The 14,127-nt window shown below is 48.4% G+C and overlaps 1 protein-coding gene across 1 annotated transcript in view; it reads right to left on the bottom strand.

Moving 5' to 3' along the window:
- The window catches only part of tgfbr3 (transforming growth factor, beta receptor III), a 60,640-nt gene that overhangs the window by 39,667 nt on the left and 6,846 nt on the right, over positions 1-14,127 (bottom strand). The window contains exon 3 of the mRNA XM_028962107.1: positions 3,243-3,430. Within this exon, the coding sequence (XP_028817940.1) occupies positions 3,243-3,430 (188 nt within the window). The remainder of the gene's footprint in view (positions 1-3,242; positions 3,431-14,127) is intronic.

The following is a 14,127-nucleotide window of genomic DNA, read 5'->3' on the forward strand; positions in this document are numbered from 1 at the left end:
CTTTGAGGTCTTTCAGTGGATCAATTATATTAGGCGATTTAATTCTGACTGAGAAACTACAGTCAACCCCTCTGGACTTTGAGAGAAATGTTTCCTCGGCAACTTCAACTTCACACGTCTAAGAGGACGATTTCGTCCCGGTCTTTTGCGTTCGCCTTGCTTGAATTATGGCTGATGTGCTTCGCTGATGGTTGTGAAGCAACCCACCAGTGTAGAGGAGAGGTAACACGAGAACCGGCCAGTTAACTGTGGTTTCAGTTGATGCCCAGTGTGGGAAGAGGGCCATAATCAGGGCCATGTGGATTGTTTATATCATGGAAGATCGCTCCCATCTGTCACTGAAGGTCAACACACATGAAACCCAAACCCCCCGTCGGTCCCCTGCTGTGTCTGCCAGGCTAGTTGAAGGCCAGAGAGAGGGAGAAAAGGGAGATGCAGATGGCCAAGGTGAGAAAATGAGAGGAGGGGGTGCATGTTGAGATGTTCTGATATCTGTGTCCAGCACTCAGATGGACAAATGTCAAGGGCTTGTCCTCCAAAGCGCTTATCTCTGTGAGCCAACCCACGTCAATTCCTGAGGAAGATGTCCTTCAGGGCCTGGGCCACACTAGCAACGTTTTGCATGGCCACATTAGACAAGAGATGGGCGTGGTGACATCATCATAATGGAACAAGACAGAGAACCAAAAGCCAGACATCAAAAGCCATAACGGTGAAGAGGAGAAAAACTGCAGTGTCCTCTTTGTCTGGTGAACACCACATTCTCTCGTTATCATGCATCTCATTAGCATGCCCAACTGAGAACCTACGACCGATTTGGGAGTGATGGTCTTCTGGAGTTCTCCAATGAATACCTTCTGTGGAACAAGGAGCACAGAAGATGTTCTGCTGTTCAGCTTCCTGTCGGTCATGGGGGCCTTCCATCAATTACCTGCACCCTCCTCCGACCTCGGAAGTGCAGACGTCAAAGTGAGAAATCTCCCCACTCAATCGCGGCACTTTCAAAGTCCAACGAATACCTGGGGCCAGGAATGTGGTGAGCCGGACAATCTTATCTTCCCCTCGTCTGTAGACAAAACGCTGCTCATCTGAGAGCTTTGTGCTTCACCACAGACTCCACTCCGGCACAAACATAACAGAGCCTGGTCTTTAATTGGCTGTTTGCAGGAGAAGAACGGTGAAGGAAACATCCAATGGTGGTTTTCTTTCAATCTCCAGCCCTGACCTGAGCTCCAAGTTGCACAGATGAGCACGAGAAGAGAAGAACCCAGCAGCTCTCCTGGGGAACCCTGCCTTCAGTCAACATCTCGCCCAGCGGCCCCATCGAAGGCGCCAAATATTCCACCACCCTGCAGAAGTCCAGCTGCACCATTCCAGCCCGAGCAGAGTTTCTGTCCCCAGCGCAAGTTGAGGCGTGTTATTTTTCCAGCTTCGATTCTTGTGGTTGAACCTCGCAGGACGCTGAAAGTCCTGACCAAGCAAACGTACCTTCAGAGTACCTTCCTGATTTATGACCAGGAAAGGTCCAAGCACAACGAACCCATCTAACCATAAAAGCATATTTGTCAAGATTAATAAGTAAAGAGTTTCTACATAATCACAACAGAACTCAAATTAGGGAAATTAAACTGAGCTGTCTCAGTTATTACAGTCATTATCTGTACAGTCATTAACTATCACAATGATTTCAGATGAGCTTGATTATTTTTGCTAAATTGTGACTCTATGAAGAGAACTTAAAAATTTTACCACTATTGAAATGTGCATCTTAACTGAGGAAGTAAAGGATCATGGATGCAAGTAAGAAAGCATGAACAGAAATAGTAATTTATTACAATTTGTGTCATTTGGATTCACATGGTCCAGGACACAATGCAAACAAGCAGGCCTCATTCGTTAATAATAAGGTGTGTGTTTATTAATTAATCATGATTAGGATTATTCTAAAAGACAATTGTGAAAATGCTAAATAATCGGCTAAAATGCAATGATCGTGACGGCCGTGGTCAGGACAAGACCAGAGCAGCATCTTTGGTTATGAAATAAATGTTTGGTCTGATGATTATTTAAAGCCGGATAATAAACCAAACTCACAATGAGCACCGTTCCCCTCACAGCGCCCCACATCTTGTATTTAATAAACCATTTATAGTCTTTGTTGGCAGATGTCTGCAAACCTCCGCTGATAATAACCATCGTTTCCCCCCTTTGATGTTGGCGCGGCGCGGGGTCAGGACGCCGCAGCGCCGATATCAGCTCGCTGTTTACAGCGCTGCGCCGGAGAGCAGATAACACTGCGCCCCGGCGCTTTTGTCCCGCGGTACGAACCCCCCGGCCACCATCTCATCGCCCGCGGATGTTTACAGTCTTCTGCTTCCTGTTGGGGGCCTTGTGGAAGGAACGGCGGCCATTTTGCCGCGACGTCTGACTACAATGGAGGGCACGGGCCACCAGGCACCGGGGTTAAGTGTCACAGTTCAGACCGTCCGCGTCCCACCGAAAGAGGAAATCTGCAGGTCGGTCCTTTGTGAACAGGGCAAGATTGTCTTCCTTGCGGGACAGTTACTCTGCTTTAATTGCACCCAACTGTCCCGCTCCAGTGAGGGTGCCGTCCCAGATCCGCATGGCTGCCAGAGCCGAACAGACGCCTCCTTTCATCCCTGATGCGTCGTTCTGCCCTCGCGTCTTTTCTCTGTTTTCTGTCCTAAAACTCTGGACCGCATCGGGCCTCGCGGTTGTTATTCTTGGCCCGTGGATCGCATGAAAATCCGATGAACAAACCCGTTTGTGTCCGCGATCCGTATCTATTTTGATCATTTATTTATATATATTGTGTTTTCTTCCTTTTACCTTTCGGACAACTGGCCATTGCAAGCATATGTCGGTTCAATTCTGCCGCAGAACGAACAACGAATGGAAATGAATAATTATCGGAGTCGGCACGATTCACCAACAGCGGGGACCTGGCAGTGTGGAGCACAAGCTCCTGTGGCACAAAACCAAAGACACAAAGATATGAAACGTTATATGAAAAGTGAGGTTGCACAGTAATAAAACCTTGTGAAGAACGGCAAAAAGGTTCATTTTTTAGCTTCTATGAAGTTTTCCCTCCTTTGCAGTTCATGAAGGTACTTTTCAATCTGTTTCCTGTGCTCGATTCTACAAAATAGCCTCAGCAGTTGCGTCCTTTTTTCTAAAGAAAATCAGAAGACACGAGGAATTGACGTGTGGAGAATACACACCTCGGCAGACTTTTCTCCAGCCCCGGTCGCTCTGCTGCTCCGCAGGTTGATGACGTGGACCTCCTGCGGCAGCGCGGTGGTGGCCCTGCTGGCGCAGCCCGACAGCACGGTGAAGCTCTTCAGCTGGGCCTGGACGGGGTGGCTGGCGCCTACTGGCAGCAGCTCGCACGGGCTGCGGGACAGGGGACCTGGGGACACAGCCAGGTGTCGGTTAGAACATCCTGAGACCTGCGGAAGGGTGGGCGGGGTTGTAATAACGATGGTCACATGACACACAAAGTCGTCGGATGAGAGCACATGACAGTAAAGCTAGCCATTCCAGTGTCCTTCACTGTTTACAAAGATCTCAATGGCCAAGATCTGGCCGAAAGCCCTGGACAACAACAAGGAAGAAAATGTGGAGCTGAAAAAGGCAAGAATTTGAGCAGAACGAGCTTGGTACTGTGGAAGAGGAGTCCACGTGATTTATGGGAAACAGCTACGCTGAACCTCGTGAAGGAATGTGCCATCGCCAAGGAAAGTCGTCCAAGTCATCCGCAACAAACGCAGCGGTGGGGAAAAAGGCCAAAGAAGCCCTCCCCACAGTTATCAGGAGGTATGGATAAGATTATACCCCCGCCCCGTCTTTACCCCCTCGCACACCGCAACTCCCCAACTAATTATTCGACGAGGGCTTCGGATTTACACAACTGGGGATGATTAGGGGACGTCAAAATGAAATGAAAATATATGTAGATCGAGACAAGCGGACACACACGCACCCCATAACAAGTCGTCAGTCTTGGTGGAATGACCATCCCGCACCACTTCGTCGTTGGCTATCTCCTTAAATGGTCATTTTGTGGCCCTTCCCTCCCTTGAGTCCTAATGAGCAGCAGGCGGCTCCGTCGACCTTTGGAAGGAGGGTGGCGGAGCGTTCACCGTGAAGACACGCGGCCTTTTGGTCCAATCTGATGACACAGTGTCCCGAAAGTCACAGCCTAACATTCCTTCCGCTTGTAAAACGGGGCTATGATTCTGTGACTCTTGGCAACGCTGACGTTATTTTAATGTTATTTAAATGTATGGTTTGTTGAGCTTTGAACTGCGAGTGACCGCCCAGGGGTGGCCATCGGGAGCCCTGTCCGTTAAAGCCACACAGTGGCACGGCCACAATTCCGAGGCACGGATGTCTCACTGTGTCCTGCTGTGTCTGAGTCTGAAAGTACATTTTTAAGTTGTGTCTGGTGCTTTTTTTGAGGTCTGAATTGCAACACAGTTGGAAAAACAATTTGAGGCTGCACAGATTTATTTTTGTTCAAATGGTCGATTTAATCTACATATATAAACTATACATATATTCATATAAAAATAGCCAGGTCAGTTTTTCAGTGCGTCATATATGTCATTACGAGCTAATTTTACCAAATTTTCACTGTGTACCTGTCTATCTATAGTAACAATGTAATAATAAAATGCAACTGTGTTGCCAGATCCATGCTTATTTAAACCCAAAATCGGCAAAAAATCTCCCAAAACACACCACAAACCTGCACGACTTGCGAAACGCACGGATTCCCCCGTCGGCCTTGTGGTTGCGAGCTGGTATTACGGGCTATTACGACCCGCCATGATGTGGTTACCACATCCTGATTGCCTCAATCGCACCTCGTTTGCACACAAACGGGCGCAGATTAACAGCGAGCCCAAGGGTTCAAGACAAGCCGTACAACAACAAGGCTTTTCCATTAGGTGGAGGTGGCTCACGGGAGTGCTTGAGACGCCAGGCACAAACTGCCCCCCCCACCCGAAACTCGCCGCAGGGCCCCTTCGTATTTCAAACACTCCCGTGCAAACATGAGCCGACCCACAGATATCCATCGGGGAACATTTGGAACACATTAAACTGGACCTGCAGGGAGCAGGAGGTGGACATTTTTGTAATCCCACCACTCGCTCTCTCAAAACTATATGTCCTCCCTTTCTTTCCCCCTTTGTTGTCTCTCACTGAGCACAGAGCTGTAGTGTGCGGTCAAGCGAACGGCCGGCCTTCACCGCTGCCTTATTCATCCCCGAAGACCCCCCATCTCCTTTGACTCTGCTGTCAGCAGCCTCCATCGGTCCCTGGGTGTCACTGAACTTCCTTCCCTCTCAGCCCATGACACTCGCCGGCCCTTTCATGTCGGGCCAGCCATTTTGGTGAGGGAGGGGACATGGACGAAGGAGTCGCAAAGAACGGCGGCAGCTCCGGACTAATGGCAAAACCTTGTCGTGACGCATCTCTGGACGCCCCTTCCTCCTCCTCTTCCTCCCAGGAGGGGCCGAGCCACGCTCCGGCTCAGACCAAAAATCCATCCCAGCCCGCCCCCTGGACGTGTCTGAGAACACTCAAGCTCACTTTTCCTTATCCACGGAGTGAACTGTGCAAAAACAACCACCAGCCGGGTCAGAGAGCGGGAAAAAAATCGACATTTCTGGCAGATCGCCTACAGATTACAACTCATATCACACGCACACACAAAAAGAGAAACGTTCACAGACAATAAAGAGCGTTGTACAAGACGTGGACAATAATTAAAGGAAGCCCAGCATTTGTTTTAAAATCCCTTTTTAAAAATGGAATTGGAATCGGGGGCAAAAAACAAAGAGCACGTTCCCGTGGCAGACACAGCAGTGTTGTTACAACAGAGGGTATCTCCAAAAAAGATCAGACTGGGGCCAACAACGCTACGAGAAAAATAAAAAAATATACAGTTGACTTAATACTTATCTTCTTCATATGCCAAAATAATCAAAAAGGTTTTCATTCATTACAGGAATTATCCTGAAACATCGAAAAATAATCAGCTAAAACTCTCATAAATAAAGAGTTAATAAATAAAGAGAGGACAGACTGTACTAGTTACTAGACACGGCACAAATGTCTAGAACAGCATATAGTATTTTCGTTATTCATTGGGTCGAGAAACAAATGGAACGTTTCTCTCCACACATCTGGAAGGGCCATTGGATAATATCTGCGGTCTCAGAAAGAGAGCGAGAGGAAAAGAGGCGGAGTCCCACATCATTCTTAATTAACACCCTCCCCCCGTATTTCTCTCCATCTGCCTCCTCTCTTTCAACGGGCCGCAGCACGTGCTCCTCCCGTCCGGCAGCTGCTGTTCGGGCCCAGTCCTCCCCGACACACCAAACGCTGAGATGCGGCCGCCTCATCCATCTAGCTGATTTCCAGATCGGTGTTCAAGAATGCTACACCTTTGGGGACCGGGTTGGAAAATCGTTCCTCGCTAAACTGGCAGCGGTGCTGGTTTTCCGACATGACGTAGGTGCACGGCATCTGATTTGTTGTTGTTTGGCTTAGCTGAAGTCTTCAGGTCTGTGTCCTAGTTTAGCACCGTCCTGAAAACCCAAACCTGGCCGGGAACGAGGCCGCCTGCAGGTAAACGTTCCTTAGACGTTTATTAAATGCTCAGCTAATGCTGATGCTGCTGTGGGAAAAATGCCATTGCATGACAAAGAGAGTTCCCACAGGATCACCAGCTTCCTGTCATAGTCTGCACTGTGTCGAGTCGAAAAGAGGCACTTGGCAGACGGAGGGGTTGTGGTGGACAGACTGAACACCTGTCCCTGTACAGACATGTAGACGGAGTGCATGATTCAACATCAAGAGCAGCTCATAACTCACTGAGCACAGCCTACACTGAGTCGACACAGTACAGCTGAACGCAGCCCAGTTCACTGCAGTTTAAAACAGCCTAAACCCAACACAGACCTGCACAAGCTCGAAAGACTCATCACAGTTCCAAACAACCCAAACACAAGACAGTCTACACTTACCTTGTCCAGCACATACCCAAAAAAATTACTACAATTCAAAACAACCCAAATACACCTCATCCTAGACTGAACACAGTCCTGCTACACTCATCACAGCTCCAAACAAACCAAACACAACACAGTGTAACGCTAACACAGCCAGCACAGACTCGACAAGTTCACTACAGTTCAAAAACAGCCCAAATACAACACAGTCTAGACTTAACACAGACCTGCTAAACTCATCACAGCTCCAAACAAACCAAACACAACACAGTGTAACGCTAACACAGCCAGCACAGACTCGACAAGTTCACTACAGTTCAAAAACAGCCCAAATACAACACAGTCTAGACTTAACACAGACCTGCTAAACTCATCACAGCTCCAAACAAACCAAACACAACACAGTGTAACGCTAACACAGCCAGCACAGACTCGACAAGTTCACTACAGTTCAAAAACAGCCCAAACACAAGACAGTCTAGACTGAACACAGTCCTGCTAAACTCATCACAGCTCCAAACAAACCAAACACAACACAGTGTAACGCTAACACAGCCAGCACAGACTCGACAAGTTCACTACAGTTCAAAAACAGCCCAAATACAACACAGTCTAGACTTAACACAGACCTGCTAAACTCATCACAGCTCCAAACAAACCAAACACAACACAGTGTAACGCTAACACAGCCAGCACAGACTCGACAAGTTCACTACAGTTCAAAAACAGCCCAAACACAAGACAGTCTAGACTGAACACAGTCCTGCTAAACTCATCACAGCTCCAAACAAACCAAACACAACACAGTGTAATGCTAACACAGCCAGCACAGACTCGACAAGTTCACTACAGTTCAAAAACAGCCCAAATACAACACAGTCTAGACTGAACACAGTCCTGCTACACTCATCACAGCTCCAAACAAACCAAACACAACACAGTCTAACGCTAACACAGCAGGCACAGACTCGACAAGTTCACTACAGTTCAAAAACAGCCCAAATACAACACAGTCTACACCTAACACAGCCAACACAACATAGCACAGGCCCGATAAACAGTCACAGTCATCACGGTTCCAAACAGCCCGAACACAACACAGTGTACACTTAACACAGCCCAGCACTGACAAGTTCACAACAGTTCAAAACAACCCAAATACACCACAGCCTAAGCTTAACACAGATGAGTACAAACCCAACAAACTAATCACATTTCCAAACAGCCTAAAGACAACACAGCTGAGACTAACTTAACACAGCCCAGCCTGGCACAGACACAAACAAATCATGGTTCAAAACATCCTAAGCACAATATTTTTACACTCAATACAGATACAAGAGCCCACACAAAGTCTTGATAAACATAACACAGTTCAAATCCAACACAGGCCAGAGTAATGGAGCGTTATCTGAAATGTTGTCACCCACACGGAGACACAGAGAACGTCCCGAATGCTGTTTTAACCCAACTTCTCCTGGTTTGGTATCTAGTTCTCCACCGCGGTGAGTTACACACCCAGAAATGTGCACTGTAGAGAGGATTTCTGCTGAAGCATATTCAGAACGCGTTATCCGCCATTGTTGTATTGAGGTTATAGGTCAGGTTGGAGGTGGGGCTAATAAGCCTCTTTGCTGTCCACTTCCCTGTGGACGCAAGGCCAAATTTGCTGTTTCCCTGTCACTCAAACAACCTGCTCCTAAAGCCCAGGGTGAGCGCAAGCCTCGACGTCCCACCACACGCCATAATTTCTCACTCGTTTCACATGGTCTTCTCACACATGGGGGAAAAAAAACAAAGCTTTACCTTATAGATTATGGGGGGTCTCAGTTCAATTATGTGTAGAGAGAGAATGAGAGAGCGAGAGAGAGAGAGACTGACAAAGCCTCCCACACAGAAGCTTAATGAAAAGATGCCTGAGTAAATGAGAAGGAGCTGATAGCCTCCATAACCTCAGCCTGAGTAGCTGTACAACACACTCACACGCCCCCTCTCCGAAAGCAAGAGGGCATCCTGGTGAGTGATGGGTTAAAACGCAGATTCTTCTGTGACTCCAGAGAATTCTGAGTGAGAGGACTGACCACACATACACACACACACACACACACACACACACACACATACTCCCATTGCATCATTCTTCTGTGCTGTTTTCCTTCCACACACACACACACACATACACACTATGCCCTCTGTAAGCCAGCAGGGTTTGCTCTTATGGCCACGCTTTTCTGGTGGATTAGTATTTCCTACAGTCAGATTAAATCTCCTTCAACAGAATAACACGATGTCCGTCTGGGAGTGGAGCGGGTCGAAGCCGTGTTTGCAGATGGTAATTGATCCAGAGGCCTGGAGGAAGGACTCGCTGATTGGAAACTTTTATTGAATTAGAGGCAGCGGTTGGGAGGGTGGGGCGGCTTCGCTGCTGGAACAGATATGGGAAGCGAAGGAGGGGACGCGCGGCCACCAGGACGTGAGCGGGGGACGTGCGAGGGCTCTGCAAAGCACGAGTCGCGTTCCACTCCGCGCTGAGAAATGGCAGCACACCAAGATCTGGGCGGGTAGGAAGTGATGTCACAGGCCGTGCCAGTTAGAAACAACATCTGATATTCCCAAAGCAAAGCAGACCCCTCCCATACACACGCACACACGACTCTGAACACAAATGAAAATGTCTCGCTATCAAACATTCAGTGTAATTTTATATTTGCTCTGACAAAGTCTTTAGTTGATCAAAAATATATAGATTTTTATATGTATATTTTATATTTATATTTTATACATATTTTATAACTGAAAGGTCACTGGGTGAAGCGTTATTTCCAATTAAAAGAGGAAATATAAGGGTGTTGCCAGTTATGCAGGGACATAACCCCGCTAAAAGCTCAGATCAAGTTCCCAGGTGGGACATCGGAGTTTAGCACAATTCCCCATCCGGGGGTTCCCAGGGTCCCTATCAGGCCCTTAGAGCACAAACTTTTAATAAAGGCCACATTCGGGGGATAATTCCTGAGATATCCTCCGTCTTACGGTCCTCAGAAATGTCCTCTATAACGAAAGAGCAGCCCCGCAAATACAGGAAGTGAACGAGCGGCGTTCACAGGGAGCGCCGGAGCTCAATGTGTTTGCCGGCAGATGAAATATAGGTTGGAGGGGGGGGGGGGGCAGCGGACGTCGTAAAAACGAAAGAGAAGAAAGTGGAAAGGAAGCGGGTGGACTGGCCTGCACATCGTCAGGGAAGCAGTAAAGGGAGCGAACCCGGGCAGGGCTGAGGTCAGGAGGTTAATTTGTGGCCAAACGCCTCCTCCTGACAGCATCTACGCGGAGGAGGTAGTAGCCTAGTGGGTAACACACTCGCCTATGAACCAGAAGACCCGGGTTCGAATCCCACTTACTACCATTGTGTCCCTGAGCAAGACACTTAACCCTAAAATTGCTCCAGGGAGACTGTCCCTGTAATACTGATTGTAAGTTGCTCTGGATAAGGGCGTCTGATAAATGCTGTAAATGTAAATGTAAATATAAATGTAGGTTAAAAAAAAAAACTGCAGCTCGTAATTACGCAAGAGGCTGAAAGAAGTGGAAATGTCTGGAGGAGAACAGAAAAACAGACGTAGAGTGGAAAAAAAAAAACGCTGCCAGGCAGAGACGGACGTAAATCCCACCACCGGGGGCACGGCAAATTCCCAGCCAATCAGCACGCAGCTCAGGCAGACAAGGACTTGGAGCAGCCACATCCACACTGACCGTACACTGGTCAACTTTAACTGACCCGGGGACACCCAAACAAGGTCCATCAGCCAGAGAGGTGCATTGTGGGGCTGACAGAGTCACCTAATAAACGGCCCTCAGACCTGCCTACAAAACACACACTTCAGCTCACGTACACACACAAATAAAACGAGTTTTCACGTGTACACCTCTCACACGTCACAAAAGCGCACACATACGAAAATTAAAAAGACATGTAAACAATCCCAGTCGGGCTAATACTTTTTAAATGTCTGTGTGTATATGTGTGTGTGTGTTATTTATTAAGACAGCAAAGCAGAGCAAAGTGACCCCGCGTCGTCTAAACAAAGACGTCACGCTTCCTCCAGGACTGCGGTCCAGCGCACGGCTTTATTTCTCCGGAACGTATGTTCTTGTCAATGAGCAACGAGCAGCAAAGACTGCTCGAAGCCTCATCATCATCCCCATCGTCACCAATCATGTTTATGTAGGGGTCAGGAGTTATGTTCTCGGGGCACATCCATCACGGAGGCCTGAGGTAAAGTTGCCTCCTACAAACAGCAACGTGATCAGCCGTCACGGTGCACTTTTTAAAATTGAAAAAGAATATTTCCGCCAAGGGGTGTTGAGGTCTACAAGAAAAAACCTGACCTGACCTATCAAAATCAACCCAAAGTGGCCCACAGCGTAGACGACAATTAAAACCCAGAAGTACAAAAAAAGGGCTCCAGCAGGGCTAATGGAGAACCCAACAACCGAACTGTAGAATTTTCATTTATAAACAGTCACATGTGTTCAGTTAGGAACTTTTTCGCTATTTCGTATGTCCCAGGCGGATCTAATCATGATAAAGGCCAGGTGACCTGGGGATTCCAAGAGCTCAGACCCAAATGAGCCCTGGGTAAACGTCCACGCAGACAGTTTACAGAATCTGGTGCAAAACGCTGCGTTGACAACTCCAGTTGTCTTTATGAAACTTTATGCGCACAGTGCCCAATGTGCAAAAGATTCCAAATAATTTCGAACATTACTAAGGTAGAAATAAGCAAGCATAAATAAACAGGTGAAGTTGCAAAGGCTTAAGTGTCCTATAAGGAAGCACCACTAGATGGAGCTGTCTGATGTGAACATGCAATCAAGGCAACTTAGATCAAAATGAAACAGAAGAACAACTGAATTCATTAATGATCAATTGAAAAGTGCACTTTTTAATGATCAATTATCTATGACACCACAACAAGTTTGTGTAGATTTTTTATATATTTTTTTTTGGCTCAGTAAACCACACTGTCAAATGTGAATTCCTGGCCTGTCCAGGACTGCTGACGCATTAGAGAAAGGGTTACGTTTTCCCGTATTTTTCTGCAGCACACCTCCCCTCCGACCCGCTGCAGCGCCGCGGTCTCGCGCTTTTTTCATTTTTCCTCAACCTTGTGCAACACAATGGAAAATGCCGGATCACCCCAGCTGCTTCCCATTAGGGTACTGGCTCAAGATACACACACACACACACACACACACACACACACACACACACAGCCACTTACTGGCACTGTGTGTGCTCTGACTGAGTGTTTATGTGTGTGTGTTAATGTGTATTCATATGAAAGAAAGAAAGAAAAAGAGACAGATAGAGTGAAGTTTTTTAAGTTTTTAAAAAATACGAGTAGCGTTTGTGCTTTTGACGTGTCACGTCATGATGGACACAGTTGAGACGACCTGCAAACTTCTCTTGTGAAGAACAGGCATCAATGCAATAAAAGTAACTGATGGAACGGGAATAAGAGGATCTGTTATCACGCACTGAATGATGAATTTGTCCAAAAGTGACGCGATCCCGGCGCGGATTGAGACGGTACTTCTGTTGAGTAATCGGTCGCTGAGTAAACATCTGCACGCCGCTCGGCAGCCGCCCGCGGAGGTGCAAGGAGGCGGCCGCGAGGACCGGTTACCAGTCGCGGTGAATCAGCCAGAGAGGTGCGACAACATCTGGTCCGGGGAAGGAGAGGCGGGGCCACGGGATCGGGTTACGCCGGTTTCACAACCGGACCTAGAAAGCCCTGCAGGCCAGGGCCTATGTGCCGGAGCCAGAACCTCGGCCCCCGGCGGCCGCTACGGAGCGGACGTTGTCCCCGCCAGGACGTCGGTAAACAGCCCCCGCGGCTCTCGTCCATCAGCCCATCGCAACGCGGCCATGGGTGTCGATGGGCCGGGGACGTGTGTTTAGCGCGCGCCCGTATGGGACCGACGGAGCGTGTCACGACCACCGAAAAGCCAGCATCCTTCCTCCTGCTGATTTTGGCAGGTGGCAGGAGTCCGCGACTGGCCCCCCTCCCGGCACAGAGATGAAGTTGGCCGCGCCACCGGTAGCGTAATGATAATATATCCTTCAGAGAGAGGTCTGGCAAGGCCACGGGAGCTGCACGCGAAGAAAGGTAACAAAAAAGAGAGGGAGAGAGAGAGGGGGGGGGGGAGTACAAACAGTCCCGGGAACAGAGGCCCCGGCGGGGAAAGCTGCCGCGACGGGCAGAGCGGAGAGGCCGTTAAGGTGGGGGTTTTTTTCTGCCTTTTGGAACGGGTTACGGTCTGTGTCCCGGCTCGCGTTACTACGAGAGATTCATCACGGGCGATTTTAAACATTACGTGACTGTTTACACAGAGCGCCTCGGATACGCCGCACCCCCACTTCAGAACACTTTCACCTGGGTTCCAGCGCAACCACTCGCACCCTTCTGATCTCGAAGTGGCCTCACTGGTTCATGAGGTCCGACGGAACCTCAACTCCCTACCGGGTTCTAAATCCGATCTCGGGCATCTTCCACAGCTCCTTTTCCTTCTGCTCTGGTTAGGCTGGTTCCTGCATGGAAAGACTCATTAAGACCACAAGACCTCATCTATAGACCACAAATCCCACTCACTACCATGGTGTCCCTGAGCATGGCGTCCCTAACCCTGAGTGTCTCTGCTACTGACTGTAAGTCGCTCTGGATAAGGGCGTCTGGTCAATGCGGTAAATGTAAATGTTAATCAAGTGCTTCACATTAACAAGATGGTCGTAGGAGACCAATCTGCATGCAGTAAGAAGACTGATGTTTAATGCAACGTCCGTTGCTCAGGTCGTGGTCACAAAAGCAGCTGAGATTCCTATCAGCCTCTCTGAAGGATCCAGAAAGCGCACGCAGTGGAATGGCGGACATCGGTCAAACAGATCAGTGGAGAGAACGATGGGGACATCAAAGAGCAAATAGTGAGCAAAATATTGGCCGTGTAGCCTAGAAACAGAGAGGACGCCTGCGGCCTTTTTCACTTAGTTACCACTTAGGAAGCGGCCCCGTTATCAGAAGGTTGCCGG

The sequence above is a fragment of the Denticeps clupeoides genome, chromosome 19 (genome assembly GCF_900700375.1).
Source record: "Denticeps clupeoides chromosome 19, fDenClu1.1, whole genome shotgun sequence".
Classification (NCBI taxonomy): domain Eukaryota; kingdom Metazoa; phylum Chordata; class Actinopteri; order Clupeiformes; family Denticipitidae; genus Denticeps; species Denticeps clupeoides.